The sequence below is a fragment of the Pediculus humanus genome, genomic scaffold (assembly GCF_000006295.1).
Source record: "Pediculus humanus corporis 1103172107499 genomic scaffold, whole genome shotgun sequence".
Taxonomy (NCBI): domain Eukaryota; kingdom Metazoa; phylum Arthropoda; class Insecta; order Psocodea; family Pediculidae; genus Pediculus; species Pediculus humanus.
Window position 1 is genome coordinate 5,064 of NW_002987115.1, and position 15,861 is coordinate 20,924.

The window sequence follows — 15,861 nt, forward strand, 5'->3', positions numbered from 1 at the left end:
TATCTGATGAAGAATGGAAAGAAAAAATTATTGATAAAGTAAAATTATTTAAAAATACATTATGAAAAAAATAAATAAAATAAAACTAATTATTTTTTTTTAAAAAACAAAGTTTAAATATTGTCAAATGATATTAAAAAAATATTTTTTATTACTTTAATCATAATTTAGAAAGAAATTTTTTATTTTAATAATATGTATAATTATTATCATTTGTTTATTTATAATCAATTATCATTATTTAATTATTTATAAGTCTTTAAATGATTTATCGATATTATTATTATTATATTTTTAATTAATTTTACTATTCAATCGATATTTATGTAAATTATTTAAATATTTGTAAATTATTATGTTAATATGTAATCAAAGCTAAATTTTAATATAAATTAAATCCGTTTAATAAAATAAAAAAGTTTTTTTTTTTTTCTAAAAAATATTAAAATTTTATTCGAAGGCATAAATTATGGAAATTTCTTAATGAAATTAGAACATTTATTTCAGATTATGAAAAAATGGATTATTTTTTAAAAATTTATTAATTCTAGCTTGAATTGATAATGATAAATTGTATTAATTACTGAATTATACAACCAGCAATACAAGCAGTCAAAAAACAAACAATATTGGCTGCAATAAATGCTCTGCAAGCAACTTTAGTAACTGCAGAACTTTGACTTGGTTCTATTGCGCTAAACACTCCAACTGATATGCCTATTGAGCCAAAATTGGAAAATCCACAAAGTGCATACGTTGCTAAAATCTCGGATCTTTCGCTTAATTTTTCCTGTTTAATTAATTCACTTAATTCTAGATAAGCTTGAAATTCATTTGCTACTGTTTTTATTCCAATTAAATATGATACTTCTTCTAATGATTCCGTATCGACACCGATTAAAAAACTCACTGGTATGAATATTTTTCCTAGTATTAACTGAAAAAATTATATGTAAATATGAAAAACAATTTTTTTTTACTAACAATAATTAACCAACCTTTAAAGATAATTCTTCAATGCCAATAACAAGTCCAAGCCACATGAGTACTCCATCAATAAATGCTACAAATGACAAAACGGCAATTATATTCGCCACAATCCCTAAAACCATTGAAATGGCAGATATTGCACCCCTTGTAGCCGCGTCTAATCCGTTGGAAGCGTCCCTAAAAAATAAGTTAATATATAAAAAAATTACCTCGGACAAAAATTTTTTTAAAATTAAAACTGAAAATCCTACTCTTTTTCCAAAACTAATTTATTTAAACAAGTTTTCGAAACGTTTGTTTCCGGATAAAACAATTTGGAGAAAGATAATGATGCAGGAGCCGACATAAAACTGGCAGATATTAAATGTGATGCTTTAACGCCAAATTTTATGTAGGCAGCCATAACTACACCGGCGACCGTAGACCAACCCGCACATAAAATGGCACAAATTTCAGATTCCGTTAAATCTTTAATATAACTTTTAATTAAAATTGGAGTTTCTGTCTAAAAAAAAAAAATTAATGATAAATACGCTTAAAAAAAAAAATGTATTCGTGAAAGATTGATCTGTTTACCATTCCTAAAAATATGCTAGCGACAGCATTAACGGATTCACATGCTGTCGTATTCATGACAACTTTAACAACCGTACTAATTTTAATTATGAACCACTGAAGAATTCCATAGTAATTTAAAATATTTATGGAAAAGCTTAGAAAAAATATGACGGGCAAAACCTGAAATAAATAAAACAAAAAATAAAAAAAAAATTACGCGGATTCATTTATTAAAAATATTTTTAAATTATTGTGAGACAAAGGAAATGAGTTTATGTTACCTACAGAAAATGCAAAAATCGGTCCGTGATTATCGTGGGGTTGTGATAAATGTCCATAAACAAATAAAGCTCCCTGTTCGGAGTATAATAAAAATTGCGTCACTTTACTTCCTATACATTCTAATATTTTTCTTCCTCCTTCCCAGTTGATGGTAATCAAACCAAAAACAAACTGGAGTGCCATACCAGCGATTACAGTTCTCCATTTTATCTAAAATTCCATAAAAAAATAAAATCCCTTATTTTTAACAAATATAATTTAAATCGATCGAAATGATTGAAACTTACATGACCCGGATATTTGGAAAAAATAAAACCGAAAAGGGTAAAAACAACGATACCCAAAAATGAAAATATTCTACGACCGGATTTCCCTGGAAACAATGCCACATACGTTGCAAGTGCAATTATTGGTATCGCATATAAAATACCACGTACGTACCTGGAAAAAAAATAATTGAATTTTTTTATCGCGACACACCTCCTCATCATTATTATATCCGAATACTTTACTTATTATTAGATAAGGATAAAATTTTGCCAGTGATTTTTACAAAGCGTGTTTCTAATTTATTCCCTGCATATTTTTTTATAATTGAATAAAGTAAAAAACAATATGTTAAAAAATATAAAATCCATAGAAATCCCACTCCTTCGCACCAATCAATATTTGTCACACCTAGAAAAAACAATTTTATTTATTTATTTTATTTAAATGGCTATTCGGAAGTTAAAAAATAATTGATTAAAAAAAAAAACTCACCGCTTTTAAAATACTTTACTATTGAAGCAGCCAATATGGCTAAGAAAACACCATGTGAAAAAATTTTCCAAAATGAAAATGTCCCAGATGAATTTGAGCCTGAGAATTTTTTTTTTATCACAGTGCGAGTTTTAATAATTATTTTTGCTAATATGTTTACATTGTCATCATCATTATTAATATTATTATTTTTATAATTATTATTTGATTCTGTGTTTTGTAATGAAGATGATATGTCTTTACCATTAACTTCATCTTTTAATTCAAATGAATCTTCTTCCACTTTAACCTACAATTAAATTCAAACATTATTAATGAGAACAAAAAACAAAAAAAAATCTAAATAAATTATGTACATTATTTACATTAAAACTTTCTTTTTTTTTCGGCGGGGGGGGGTAATAAATTAGTAAAAAATTTACAAAAACTACTAACTTACGTCACACTATGGTAACCGTCATCTTGACTGTACAACAAAAAAATTTAAATAATAATAATGAATATAAATTTTCATTTGTTTTCCTCTGTTTTAAAAATTAAATATATTCGGTTTCATTTTAAATCATTGTAACATACATATATAATTAAAATAATAATAATAATAATGACAATAAAGATAATTTATGAATAATAATTTCTTTTTAACTTCTCCTATAAAATATGTAGAATTTATTATTATTATTATTTCTTTTGTCGTAAAATAACAATCAAAAATAAATTATATGATTGATTGATTGATTGATTGATTGATTGTCAAATGTACATAATTCATCACATTTAAAAAAAAAAAGAATTAATTTTATCTATGAAACTTCTAGAAGCTTACCTTGTGATCTTCATTTTCTGCAATAAATCCACTATTAACGATTCCTTTCATTTTGTATTAGTTAAATTTATTAAAATTATCAAAGAGGGAAAAACATTGACTGTTTTTCAATTCGATTCCGTGCGTGAAACATTAATAAAATTGAAATTTTTCAAAATTCACCGACACAACAATTATTGATGTTCCTTAATTTATTTAAACGTAGCACTAGAATATCCGTTAAAATTGTAACCGTTTTTCGATCATAAATGTCGCACCTGTCGTTTTATCGTCTGTCATTATTTTCAACGAAACAATTTTTTGTGTGTTGATTCATTTGAAATTAAATTTCAGAATGTTTGAAATAAATTTTTCTTTTTTGTTAAAACGTTGCGCAAACGTTGGTGAAGTACAGATATTATTACAATCGGATAGTAACGGTTTCAAAATGGCCGACGAGATGGTTAAATATGTACACGGATAAAATATTCATCGGATTGCTATCGAACGAATAACTGAAAAACAAAAAAAAAAAAGTGATTCTTATAAAAATGAATTCGACCGAGTCGGAAAATATTAAAATAATTAAAAAAAAAAAAACAAAACAATCTATCTTATCTTTATTGCAAAAAAATAATTATCATTTTAAAACAAAGTATTAATGCCGACCAAAAGAGAGTGAAGGTAAAAAATATTGTTTTTTTTTTTTTTTTAACTGTAACAAAAAGCGGTAATTAAAATCCTTCACGTCTTATTAATTGTTTACTTAATTATAATTGCTATCTTCAGTGTAGGTTTTGTATTTTGTAACAACTTTGATAAACAAAAAAACAAAATTTTAATATTCAAAATAAAAAAAAAATATTACGTTTCATTTTTTAAGGGCCGCCATTTTGAAATTTTTTTTTTTACTTCACATGTCAAATTAATTGCCAAGAAAAAAATAAATAAGTATTTTTTTTGTTTTATCTAATTATTTGTGATTTTCTTTTATTTAAAATTTTTTATCTAAGCCTAATTTTTTAAGCTCTCTTTTAATTATTATTATTTTTTTCCAAATCAACAAAAATTTTTATCTCGTTATTTAATATTGTCACCAACTTGCCGGCAGTAAGTAAAGTCGACACACAACCTTTTGCGATAAAAAAATTCAATGGCAAAAAAATTTTAATTTTAACCGTGAAAATAAAAAAAAAAAAAAAAGCCGACAAAGTTTTAAAATCTGAATATTATTTTCATAATATCTTATTACAAATTCCACAAATTAATTTTAAAACATTTTAATTTGTATATATAATGTTTTAATTTATGTTGTGTCCTCCTGTTCAAATATTTCCCCCTCCCTGAGATGCGTTTTGTAGTTTTCATTTTCTGTCTTCTGCTATTTTTGTATTATTAATTTATTATTTTTTATTTTTTTTTAGGGTTTTTCAAAGGCTTTCCAACAGATAAAGGATTTTCCATTAACACATACAAATGTATAATTTGGATGAACACTGTTGCACAGCTCAACCATTTTCAAAAAAAAAGAATTTGTCAAAAAAGATCTTTTTATGGATATTATGTAAAACTTTTTTTTATAAATAAACAAATCATTAAAAATAAATAAAACTGAAAGATGAAAAATTTGATTGAAAAAAATAAAAATAAAATAAAATTAGGTTCATTGTGCAATTTGAAACATGGCTGACTATTATTATTAAATACAAAATAATGACCTTTTCCAAACAAAAAAAAAAAAATTTTTTAAAAAATGATAGAAAAAAATTATTATTTGCAATTATACGTTTCCCTCGATTGCAAAATAAATAAATACAAATACTTAATTAATTCAGATAATTATCATTGATAATGATGATGATAATAATCATGACATTTGATGACAAATTACTTTTTATCTTTTTTCGGTTACTTTTATTAAATTTTTTTGTTTTGTTTTGTTAAATAAAAAAAAAAATTATAATCAGCTAATTTGTAAAAAAAAAAAAAAAAAATTTTCTTTTTGCAACTCATGTAAAAATTTATCATCATTATTATTATTTTATTTTCTAAACAAACAACAAGTTGGTTTTTTTTTATATCAAATAATATTATAATTAAGTTAATTAAATATAAAATTATGTAATAAAAAGAAAAATGCGGTCAAACTATAATCAACTGCATATAATTTTAAAATAATTATTGAAATATAATTTATTTGAAATAAAATTTTTTTTTTTTAATTTGAAAACTTGTATGGTAATATAATATGAGACAATCAACACTTGACTTTTTTATAAACAACAAACAAGTAATTATAATTCTTTTTTAATTTCTATAATACTTTAGTAGTTTATAAAACAAATTTGAAAAAAAAATATTTCAACTACCTCTCAATATTGAACTAATAAGTTAATAAGTTATCAATAATACATAAAATAATTGTAATTATATTATTTAACTATAGTTAATATATATTCTTTTGTATATATAGTAAAAGAAAAACAACTTCCATGAAAAAAAAAAAAAAAAAAAAACTAACATTTATTTCTCTCCCCCCCCCCCCCACGGTGAGTTTATAACTTCCTTGATTTTGGCATTTTATATTATAAATGGCAAGAATTAATTTTTAATGACTTTTCCTTAATGTAATATTGGTTTAAGTGTTTTTTAATTTAAATAAATGACTCTTATTAAAAAATTATCAAACGTTTTAAATCCATCCATCCATCGACATTATTCATCTTAATTTATTTTTTATTTGGATGAATTCAAAATGGCGGAAAATATTCGCGTGCTTACTATATATTATACTCGTGGGGGAGTTTTTTTTATAATTACATTTATATTCTATTAAATTTATTTTTGGTTTTATTATCGTTTTACCGAAAGTAGTTTTTATTATTACGTCTTTAAAAATAATTATGTAATTGTTAAAAACGAACTTTGATTCCTTAAAATGTCATTTATAAATTACGTATAGGAGATTATTAAAATTTACTTTACCGTAATAATTCCTTCCGCAAATAAAAATCAAAATAAAAAAACTTGAAATTCACTAAAATGTTAATTCTTAAAACAATATTTAATAAAACAATCGTAACCATTACATAATTTCTATTAAATAAAATAAAATGAAAAAATGAAAATGAAAACACCATCAGGTAATTAATTAAACGACAGGGTTAAACATTTTTTAAAAAACTTACCAACCTTTGAATAATAAAAAAAAAAAAAAAAATTTTAACGGTTCACAAATTGTTTTTTGGTTATAGATTTGATGACACTTTTATCACATGTATAAATTTATTATTTTCAAATAAAAAATAATAATTTTTTTGATATTTATAAATCCCTACCACTATCACCACCACTACCACAACACCTTTTACAATAATATAAAAAAATTTAATTAAATTAATACAAAAAAAAAAAAAAAATTTTCACTTTTACTTTAAAAGTTTACCTTGCAAATGGTTATAATATTCTTCTCTTCGTTTCACACTCTCTTGTACCTTTTTTTAGCGTGAAAAAAGGTAATAAGTTAAACATTACAAGTGCTTACAACATTCAAATAAGATTTAAAACTTTCACGGACAAATAAATTATTTATAATAATTATTATTTTATAATTTTTGAATGTTGACTGGAAAAACTTTTTTTTTTTTTTTTATCTTTTATAACCATGAAAGTTAATATGAAGCTTTGTTATGTTTTTACAAAAGTTAAAACCGCCGACAGATAATATAATAATGTTTTGGTAAATGAAATATGAGAAAATATGTTTCATTGCGTGTCTTTTACTTATGAGGTAAAGAATAATAATAATAATGAATCAGATTATACTGATACAATACAATAAATAAATAAAAATTTTTTTCCTCTGTCAGTAGTATGATGTTGTATAGTTACTTATTTTCTTCTAGAATGAAGAAAAACCATTTTTTTCATGTATTTTAGTTTGAAGTTTTGCTTTTTTCTTTCTAATGGCAGTAGTTCCCTGTAAGCAATATTTATGATTAAAAAAATAATAATTTTAGAAATGTCAAAGTTAAAAAATTTTTCCAAACATTGTATTAAACTCATTTTACTTACCTAATAGAAAATGATAATAAGCAGATAAGTAGTAAATAATTAAATAAGAGTAAATTTAATTTTGAGTTTTTTTAAACATAACAGAAAGTACATATTGTATATAAAATAACCAGTGAAATTTTTTTTTTTTTCAATGTTGGTGAAATAAAATTTCAATTAAAATTTTTTAAACAACGAACAATTGTAATTATTTTACAATTCATTTTAAAAATGAAATTATGTATTTAAGGTTTTTACTTATCATTAAAATATGTTTATTTGTTTAACGAAAAAAAACGTTACGAAATAATTTCGGTTTTTTTTTTATTTTTATTGTTTTAATACGCTACCTTTGCGCGGACATTTTTGTTCACATAACAAAAACAATTAAAAATTTCATTAATAATTTTATTAATTAAGTTAAAAATTATATTGTCGAATAAACTTTTTCCTTTCACTTTTTTAAATTTTACCTATTATTATTTATTATTTATTACTTTTACTGTCAAAAAATCAAATATTTTCCTTAAATTATTATTAGATAACATTTTTTAAAATTACCGTCTTAATAACATTATTGCCAACATTATTTTTTATTTTTTTTTTCGAACGATTTCTTTAGAACATTTGTTAGTCACATAAAAAATAATGTAATTTATTTATTTTTTAGAATAATAAATAGAAAAGAAATTTTAATTGTTGTACAATTATTTATTGTTATTAAGGTATGAATTACAATATTATTATAAATGGTGTAAATTATTAACTTAACGGAAACGTTAAATTTTCTGTTTACTTTTTTTTTTTTTTTTACTATTATTGAAAAACTGTCCATTAATATAATTTTTTTTTTTTTGTTTAAAGTGCTTTTGTACGTATATTTATTTTAAATATTTTAAAATTATATTTTCAATAAATTCAAATTATTTAAAACCAAAAAAAAAAAGATTTAAGTATTCGTTTTAAAGTTGGTACCAATAATTCAAAGTCGAATTTGATCTGTATTTCTTTCTATTAAAAACAACTTAAAAATGAAAAATTTTTTTTCTTAAAAAAAATGATTTAAAAATTTTTTATTGATTCTAAATTAATAGTGTAAATCGATAAGGTAAATTTTTTCAATGTAATTATTTTATATTTAGAATAAACCAACAATGATTTGTTAACATTAAAAAAAAAAAAATAATAAATACTACTTTAATTCAGCTGTCTAAAATTTTCATTTAAACATGAGTAAAATTTTACCTTAAAGTATATATTTTTTTTTAAAAATTTGATAATGGTTTAGAACTCTGAATTGTGAACCTCATTTACAAATGAAAATTATTGTTATATCATACCTAGTTATTACATCAAGTTTAAGTCAAGGTTAATGTTCCACATTTCAAATGTTTTGATTTTTAAAAAACTAATTCATGTTTTTTTTTTTTTTTTTTTTTGTAAAAAAAATTTCAGATCTTTAGTTGAATTATTATTATTATGGATAGAAGCTCTCAATTAGATGAAATAGATTCATTACAAAGCATCTATTATGCTGAAGAGTTTCAAGTTACTGACACTTCTAACCAAAATGAACAAATTCAAGCTATTTTTTGGGCATTTTGTAAACTTCCCGAAGAATATGCCATTAAGTTTTTATTAGTACCAGGATCGCATGAACCTTCCTATTTAAAAGTTAAGCATCTTCCTCCGATCGAGTTAAGATTAACTTTTCCTAAAGATTATCCTTCGAAAAATCCTCCCATATTTGTTATCAGTTGTAAGTGGCTTCCAAAATCAAAGATAAGTTTATTGTGCAAAAAATTGGATGAATTATGGTCAGAATATGGACCAGTTGAAATTGTATACATATGGTGTGATTTTTTAAAAAATGATGCATTGAGTTTTTTGGGGTATGAAAACGAATTAGATCTAAGAGAATTGTGCTCTAAACATTTAACTTATTTAAAAACATTGGAAAAATATAAATTAATTGAAAGAAATATTAATTTAGCAGAAGACAATGAAGTTTCAGAGGTAAGCTCTTCAAAGGAAAATGTCGATAATAAAAGTAATTATGAAAATAATATAACAAATGGAAAAGAAAACCAGAGTATTTCTGGTACATCATCTGATGTAAAAAATTCAAAGGCATTCAAAGAAAGTCACAACAATTATAAAAAAGACTTACCTTATTTAAAAAAAAAATGTTTTTTTAATAAAACTAGGGGTTGTTTTAAAAAAAATTTTTATAAAAAAAATAGATTCGATGAAAGAGCAGTATTGGATTTAAACATTAAAATGTCTCCACTCAGATTACTCGAAAATTATAATATCGAAAGAGATAAAGTACAATTTTTAAAAAATTTTTATACATGTAATATCTGTTTCAGTGTAAGTATATTTTTTATTAAAATAAATTTCACTGCAAAAAAAATTTAAATTAATATCGAGATTAATTTTTTTTTGTTCATTTTTAATTTTAGGATAAAATAGGGAAAGATTGTACAAAATTTCAAGGCTGTAATCATGTTTTTTGTATTAGTTGTATTAAAAGTTATTTCACTATTAAAATAAGAGATGGAATGGTACAATCGATAAAATGCCCAGAAGACAAATGTTCAACTGAAGCTTTACCATCTCAAGTAAGTAAATAATAATTTTTTCCCTCCAATATTGTTTCTAACGATAAAAAAAAAAAAATTTTTTTTCAATTTGATTTCTAACATTTTGTTTTAGGTGAAAGAAATCGTTTCCGAAGAATTGTTTGCCAAATATGATTCAGTTTTATTAAACACAGCCTTAGATACATTAAGTGATATTATATACTGTCCGAGGCAATTTTGCCAATATCCAGTTTCTTGGGAACCTAAAGAAAAAATGGCGTCCTGTCCTAATTGTCAATATGTTTTCTGCGTCACGTGTAAAATGGTTTATCACGGTATCGAACCTTGTCAATTTAAATCAGGTGATGATCAATATTGATGATGATGATTAGAAGAATGTTTTTCTTTAAAAAATTTAATTTAATTTTTATTTTATTTTAGTCGAAGTTAAAAAACTTATCGAAGAATACGAAAATGCATCGTATGACGTAAAAGCTCAATTGGAAAATAAATATGGTAAAAAACATTTGGAAACGCTGTTGAACAATTCAAAAGCGGAAGCGTGGATCAAAGACAACAGCAAAACATGTCCGAAATGCGAAGTTGCCATCGAGGTAAAATTAAATATATTTCAAAAGAGAATTCGTTTGTAATTAAAAAAAAAAAAAACTTTTCACACTTTGTTTTTATATTACCTGTTTTTTTTTTTTTTTAGAAATCTCACGGTTGTAATAAAATGGTTTGTTGGAAATGCAACGCGTATTTTTGCTGGTTGTGCAGTGCTCTTCTCGATGTAAACAATCCTTACTTACACTTTAGAGATCCCCATTCAAAATGTGCTAATAAATTATTTTATTTAGTACACGATTTCGATGACGAAGAAGATGATTGGGATTGGTTGGAAAATGAATTTCCCGATATTTATCTAGAAGGAAATCACGGTGATGATGATGATGATGATTACGATTACGATTACGATTACGATGACGAAGAAGATGATGATGATGACGACGACGAAGAAGAAGATGAAAATGATTTGGCACGTTTAGCTAAACAACCATTATAATTTTTACCAAAAAAATAAAAAATAAAAAATAAATAAATAAATGTAAATAAATAATTAATAAACAAATAATAGCAGTAGTAGTAGTGGTAGTAGTAAGATTTTAAATAGCATTTAACATGCTAAACTCATAACTTTTTTTTTTTTTTTTTTTGCATATAACTTATTTATCGATATTATGTTAAATTTAATTAATTAATAATTTCAGTTATAATACATACTAAAAAAAATAAATAAATCGATTTAAAATAAATAATTTATTGAAATTTATCTAAATAAATAAATAAATAATTTTTTTTTTTTTGCTTTCGGCTTTAAATTTAAAAAGGAAAAAAAATTTTTTTTGATTTTTTTCATTAAAAATTAATTTTAATTTTTTTTTTTTCTATTATTATTATTATTATTAATATTTTTCTTAAAGAAAGTAAGAATGTCTTTATAAAAAAAAAAAAACTTAATAAATTAAAACAATAATATAAAGTTAAATTTTTTTTTTGTTGTTGTTGACATTTTTAATATATGGCTTATGAAAAAACAAAAACTAGAAATCAATCACGATTATTGTTATTATTATTATTACTCTTCTTCTTATTATTATAATAATAATTTGCTATTGTGATAAATAAAACATATTTGTTGTTGTGTTAATCGTACGTTCATTATTATTATTAAACCATTTATTTCTAAATCGTTTTTTAATCTGGAAAAAAAAAAAAAAAATTTTAAATTTAAATTTTGTGAATTGTGTTTGTTATTGTAAAAAAAACCGGATATGGTTACCCTTATCCCCGTTTTATTAAGTATAAAATTTTTAATTTCTTTATTTGGAATGCTTGTGTAAACGCCAGGGAATTTTTTTCTTGCGCATCCATCACCGCTTGATACAACTCCCAATAATTGACCTTTATAGACCAAAGGTCCTCCACTATCACCAAAACAAGCATCTTTATTATCACCCCAAGCGCATATCATTCTTTTAGTTATTTGAAATTTATTCCTATAATTTTCTTCGCATATTTTCCTATCGACAATGTGAACGACGACAGATCTCAAAGTACGAGACGTCGGACCGATTTCCTTATTAAAATAAATAAATAAAAAATTGTAATAATAATAATAATACGTAATTTTTTTAAATTTAAATTCTTACCTTCACGTATCCCCAACCGCTAACTTTAACTTCTTTCCCTTCTCCAGGTTCACTATCGGCAAGTAAAAGGGGTTGAATCAATTCGGTAAAATTAAGATGATTTCTTAATAAGATGACGCCTATGTCATAATCGATTGTTATTTTAGAAAATTTACTATGTATGAATGCATTTTTAGCTTGAACCAATTCTCCTCCTGAATTCATTTTCGACGTACCAACTCTAACGTATAAATTTCCTAAATAAGGTGCGGGCCTGTATCGAAAAAATGTTTTTAATCGACTAAAAAAACTTTTTAATATTTTGGAGAAAAAAAAAATTATTTACAAAAAAGCTAAACAGTGTGCAGCCGTGACTATGTGTACTGGAGAAACGATTGTACCGGAACAAAAATAAAAATTTTTAAAATAAAGTCCTGCTTGATATGGTATTTCCGATATGTCCGTTGGATGACCCCCGACAATCAATTCATTTATTTTTTCAGTGAACCTTAATGCCAAACCTTAAAAACAAAAAAAAATTTTCCTTTCATTTTCCTTTTTTTTTTCCTGTTAAATTTATTTAAAAATTTTTACTTACATAAACTTGCTGTTAATACGCAAAAAAAAATTAATTGAAAAATCATAATTTACAAACGTATTCAATTTTCTTTTTTCTTTTTTTCCAGTGTATGAAAGTTTTCCAGTTTTTAACAATTTTCCCGATTGAAAAAGATGGAACTTATATAGTACCTAAAAAAAAAAAAAAAATTTTTTTCCCCTAATTAACACTTTATTTAATTAATTTCAAATAAAAATTTTCCAGAATTTTTTTTTCTTTCTTTTAAATAACAAACAAACGTTGAATCGTAGCAAAAAAAATTTTTAATTTTTTTTAAATAATAATATTTTTGTTGACATTATTATTATTATTATTATTATTATTATTTATCGAATTTTTTTTTAATAACAAAAATAAAAAAAAATTAAATATCGTTACAAATAAATAAATAAATAAATAAAAATCTTACCTCGAATTGAAATTTACGTAAAAATTATATCAAAAAATTATTATTATTATTATTAATAAATTATTTTATTGACTTACATAATTCTTATTTTTAAAAAAAAAAATAATAATAATAATACATATAAACAATAAAATTTATGAGAGAAAAAAAAAAAACACGTGATTTATAATTAAACTTAATTGTCAATTGTCATTTTAATTTTTTTATTACACACAAAAATGGAATTAAATCCTTTAAATTATTATCATTATCATTATTATTATTATTTTACGTGTGAGAATGATAGTAATAACAATAAAAATAATAATAATAAATTTTTTTATTTAAACAAATGTTTGTAAAAAACTATCGATTTCCATATTGGCAACGTTTACATAAACATTTGGTAAATTTTTCCTTTCCGTTGAATTTTCCACGGAATAAGTTCCAATGCCAAAAAGGATTTTAATGTCGTCGTCATCCGGATCGACAAACGTCAAAGGATTTCCATTGAAAAAAGGAAATTTTGTATTTTCCATATTCATGCATATTAATTTTCCATTTATTTTAATTTGCGACGAAAGTGATTTTTTACAAATTGACCTTTCGACCACTATCGATTCCTCAGATTCGAATCGTTGTTCTTCCTGCACGTATTACAATAACATTATTATCATTATTTGACGAGGGGGGGAGAGGGGAGGAGGGTAAAACGATTATTATTATGAATTTACTTACACTTTCTGGATTCCATGAACTCGTTAATAAAACTTGTCCGGGTTTCGGATCGACGTTTGATAATTTTAATATAACCGGATCTGGAAATGGATCGACTTTAACAACGGCAACATTGTAACCTTTTAAAGACGGCCTGTAGTAGGGATGAACGTAAAAATTTTTAACGTTTTTCTTTTCCATTTCATTTGGTTTAACTGAATTCACGCTCACAACAATGTTTGTCTTACTGAAAATGATAATAATAATAATAAATAATTAAATTAGACATTTTGTTTTTAATACACAGTAATAAAAAACATTGATTTTTTATGTTTCTCTCCCTCTCTCTCTCTCCCCTTTCCTTCCCCCCGCGAATAAAATTAAATTATTAGTCTTTGTCGTCGTTTTTGTAGTCTTTGTTGTCTTTGTCGACGTCACGATAAATGTTTAAACAAATTAAATACCCGTGTACGCAATCTGCTGCTGTGATAACGTGGTCGTTCCTGATAAAAGCACCACCGCAAACCGGTTTATCATTCACGAAAATTCCAGCCATGTATCGGGGAGGATAAATTTGTTGCTGTCTAACAATTCTTCGATGGGTTCCATTTTCACCTAAAAATTTTATTATTATTATTATTAAATACACCCCGAGTAAATTTTTCGTCAAAATGGCGGAGGAAAACGAATAAATTTTTTCGACCACGTTTTTTTTTCTCCTTTTAAACTTTTACGAATAAAAAAAATTTAATAAATTTTAATAGCTGATATAATTTTTTTTTTTTAATTTTTTTAACAAAACAAACAAACAAACAAACAACAACAACAAACTTACCGTTTCCCGATGTAAATATTAAAAAATAAAAAAAAATAGTAACGATTGAAAAAAACATTTTTTTTAAAAATTTTTTTCTTTGTTTTTTATTTTTAAAAAGGGAAAACAAACAAACAACCGACAACAAACGGCGATATTCTGTTTGTAGAAACGATCGTTTTATTTATATATATATGTACATGCAGGACGAGGAATTCACTCGAAATATATTAACAAATAATATTATCAAGGGGAAAACAAATCAAAGATAACTAACTAACCGTGCATTTGTGCATTTGGGACTATTTTTTTTTTTTTTTACTTTACGTTTATGTTTAAATTTTGTATATATGATTAAAACAACAACAACAACAAACAAGAACAAAATTACTTTATTGTTACTATTATTATTATTTTTTTTTTTTTGTAATATTAAAAATTACAAAGAATTTACGGTTGCTTGGTTGTAGTTTTTTATGTTTTACGAGCGAATCGTGGAAAGAAAATTTTTTTTTTCGGTATAAAAAGGAAACGTTAAAAAATTATTATTATTATTATTATTATTATTTTTTAATTGATTATTTATTTAAATAAATATTTTAATGTACATGTGATTTATTATATTCTTTAATAAGGAATCATATTAAAAGAATATTTAATAAATTAGGCTTTAAGGTATTTGTTGACGAAAGCGGCAACTTCGGGGTTGGCAAGGTTGGTGTAAACTCCGGGTTTGCCTCTACGAGCGCATCCCATACCGAAGGAAACGACACCAGCGAGTTTTCCATCATCAACCAATGGGCCACCACTGTCTCCTTGGCAACTGTCTTTACCTTCAAGACCGGCACAGAACATTCTTGGGGTGAGTCCAACAACGGGTTTGAGACTCAAATCGCAGGTTTCTCTGTCGACAACTGGTACGTAAACTGATTGCAAAGTGGTGGCAAGGCGACCGTTTTCCTATTTTTATTAAATTAATCGAGGGTTAGTTTAAAAGCATTTCCGGTTTATTTTCGGTGTGAAAAAATTTGTCTACTCACGGCAAGACGTCCCCATCCGCTGACACGAACATTGGTGTTTTCAGTTGGTTCGGTTT

General features: G+C 24.1%; 6 protein-coding genes across 6 annotated transcripts in view; 2 read left to right on the top strand and 4 right to left on the bottom strand.

Annotated features, from left to right (window-relative positions):
• Phum_PHUM153270 (uncharacterized protein) overlaps positions 1-7 on the top strand; it is a gene marked incomplete at both ends in the record, with an annotated part of 473 nt that extends 466 nt beyond the window's left edge. Inside the window, one exon of the mRNA XM_002424750.1 lies at positions 1-7. Within this exon, the coding sequence (XP_002424795.1) occupies positions 1-7 (7 nt within the window).
• A 573-nt stretch (positions 8-580) lies between these two features.
• Positions 581-3,469, bottom strand: Phum_PHUM153280 (sodium/nucleoside cotransporter, putative; the record flags this gene model as incomplete). Its single annotated transcript, XM_002424751.1, has 9 exons — positions 581-937; positions 999-1,167; positions 1,242-1,495; positions 1,567-1,728; positions 1,834-2,040; positions 2,118-2,271; positions 2,343-2,508; positions 2,593-2,881; positions 3,419-3,469. 9 exons carry the CDS (start codon positions 3,467-3,469, stop codon positions 581-583), a joined length of 1,809 nt encoding a protein of 602 aa, XP_002424796.1.
• A 5,460-nt stretch (positions 3,470-8,929) lies between these two features.
• Phum_PHUM153290 (RING finger protein, putative) lies at positions 8,930-11,101 on the top strand (the record flags this gene model as incomplete). Its single annotated transcript, XM_002424752.1, has 7 exons — positions 8,930-9,372; positions 9,430-9,593; positions 9,711-9,823; positions 9,916-10,074; positions 10,169-10,397; positions 10,483-10,649; positions 10,751-11,101. The coding sequence occupies 7 exons, from the start codon at positions 8,930-8,932 to the stop codon at positions 11,099-11,101; spliced, it is 1,626 nt and encodes a 541-aa protein (XP_002424797.1).
• Positions 11,102-11,708: 607 nt separating this feature from the next.
• Phum_PHUM153300 (trypsin, putative) lies at positions 11,709-12,452 on the bottom strand (the record flags this gene model as incomplete). Its single annotated transcript, XM_002424753.1, has 3 exons — positions 11,709-11,798; positions 11,879-12,175; positions 12,249-12,452. The coding sequence occupies 3 exons, from the start codon at positions 12,450-12,452 to the stop codon at positions 11,709-11,711; spliced, it is 591 nt and encodes a 196-aa protein (XP_002424798.1).
• A 1,126-nt stretch (positions 12,453-13,578) lies between these two features.
• Phum_PHUM153310 (granzyme B precursor, putative) lies at positions 13,579-14,507 on the bottom strand (the record flags this gene model as incomplete). Its single annotated transcript, XM_002424754.1, has 3 exons — positions 13,579-13,881; positions 13,973-14,198; positions 14,416-14,507. The coding sequence occupies 3 exons, from the start codon at positions 14,505-14,507 to the stop codon at positions 13,579-13,581; spliced, it is 621 nt and encodes a 206-aa protein (XP_002424799.1).
• A 921-nt stretch (positions 14,508-15,428) lies between these two features.
• Positions 15,429-15,861, bottom strand: part of Phum_PHUM153320 (trypsin, putative) — a gene marked incomplete at both ends in the record, with an annotated part of 1,209 nt that continues 776 nt past the window's right edge. Inside the window, one exon of the mRNA XM_002424755.1 lies at positions 15,429-15,725. Coding sequence (XP_002424800.1) covers positions 15,429-15,725 — 297 coding nt within the window. The remainder of the gene's footprint in view (positions 15,726-15,861) is intronic.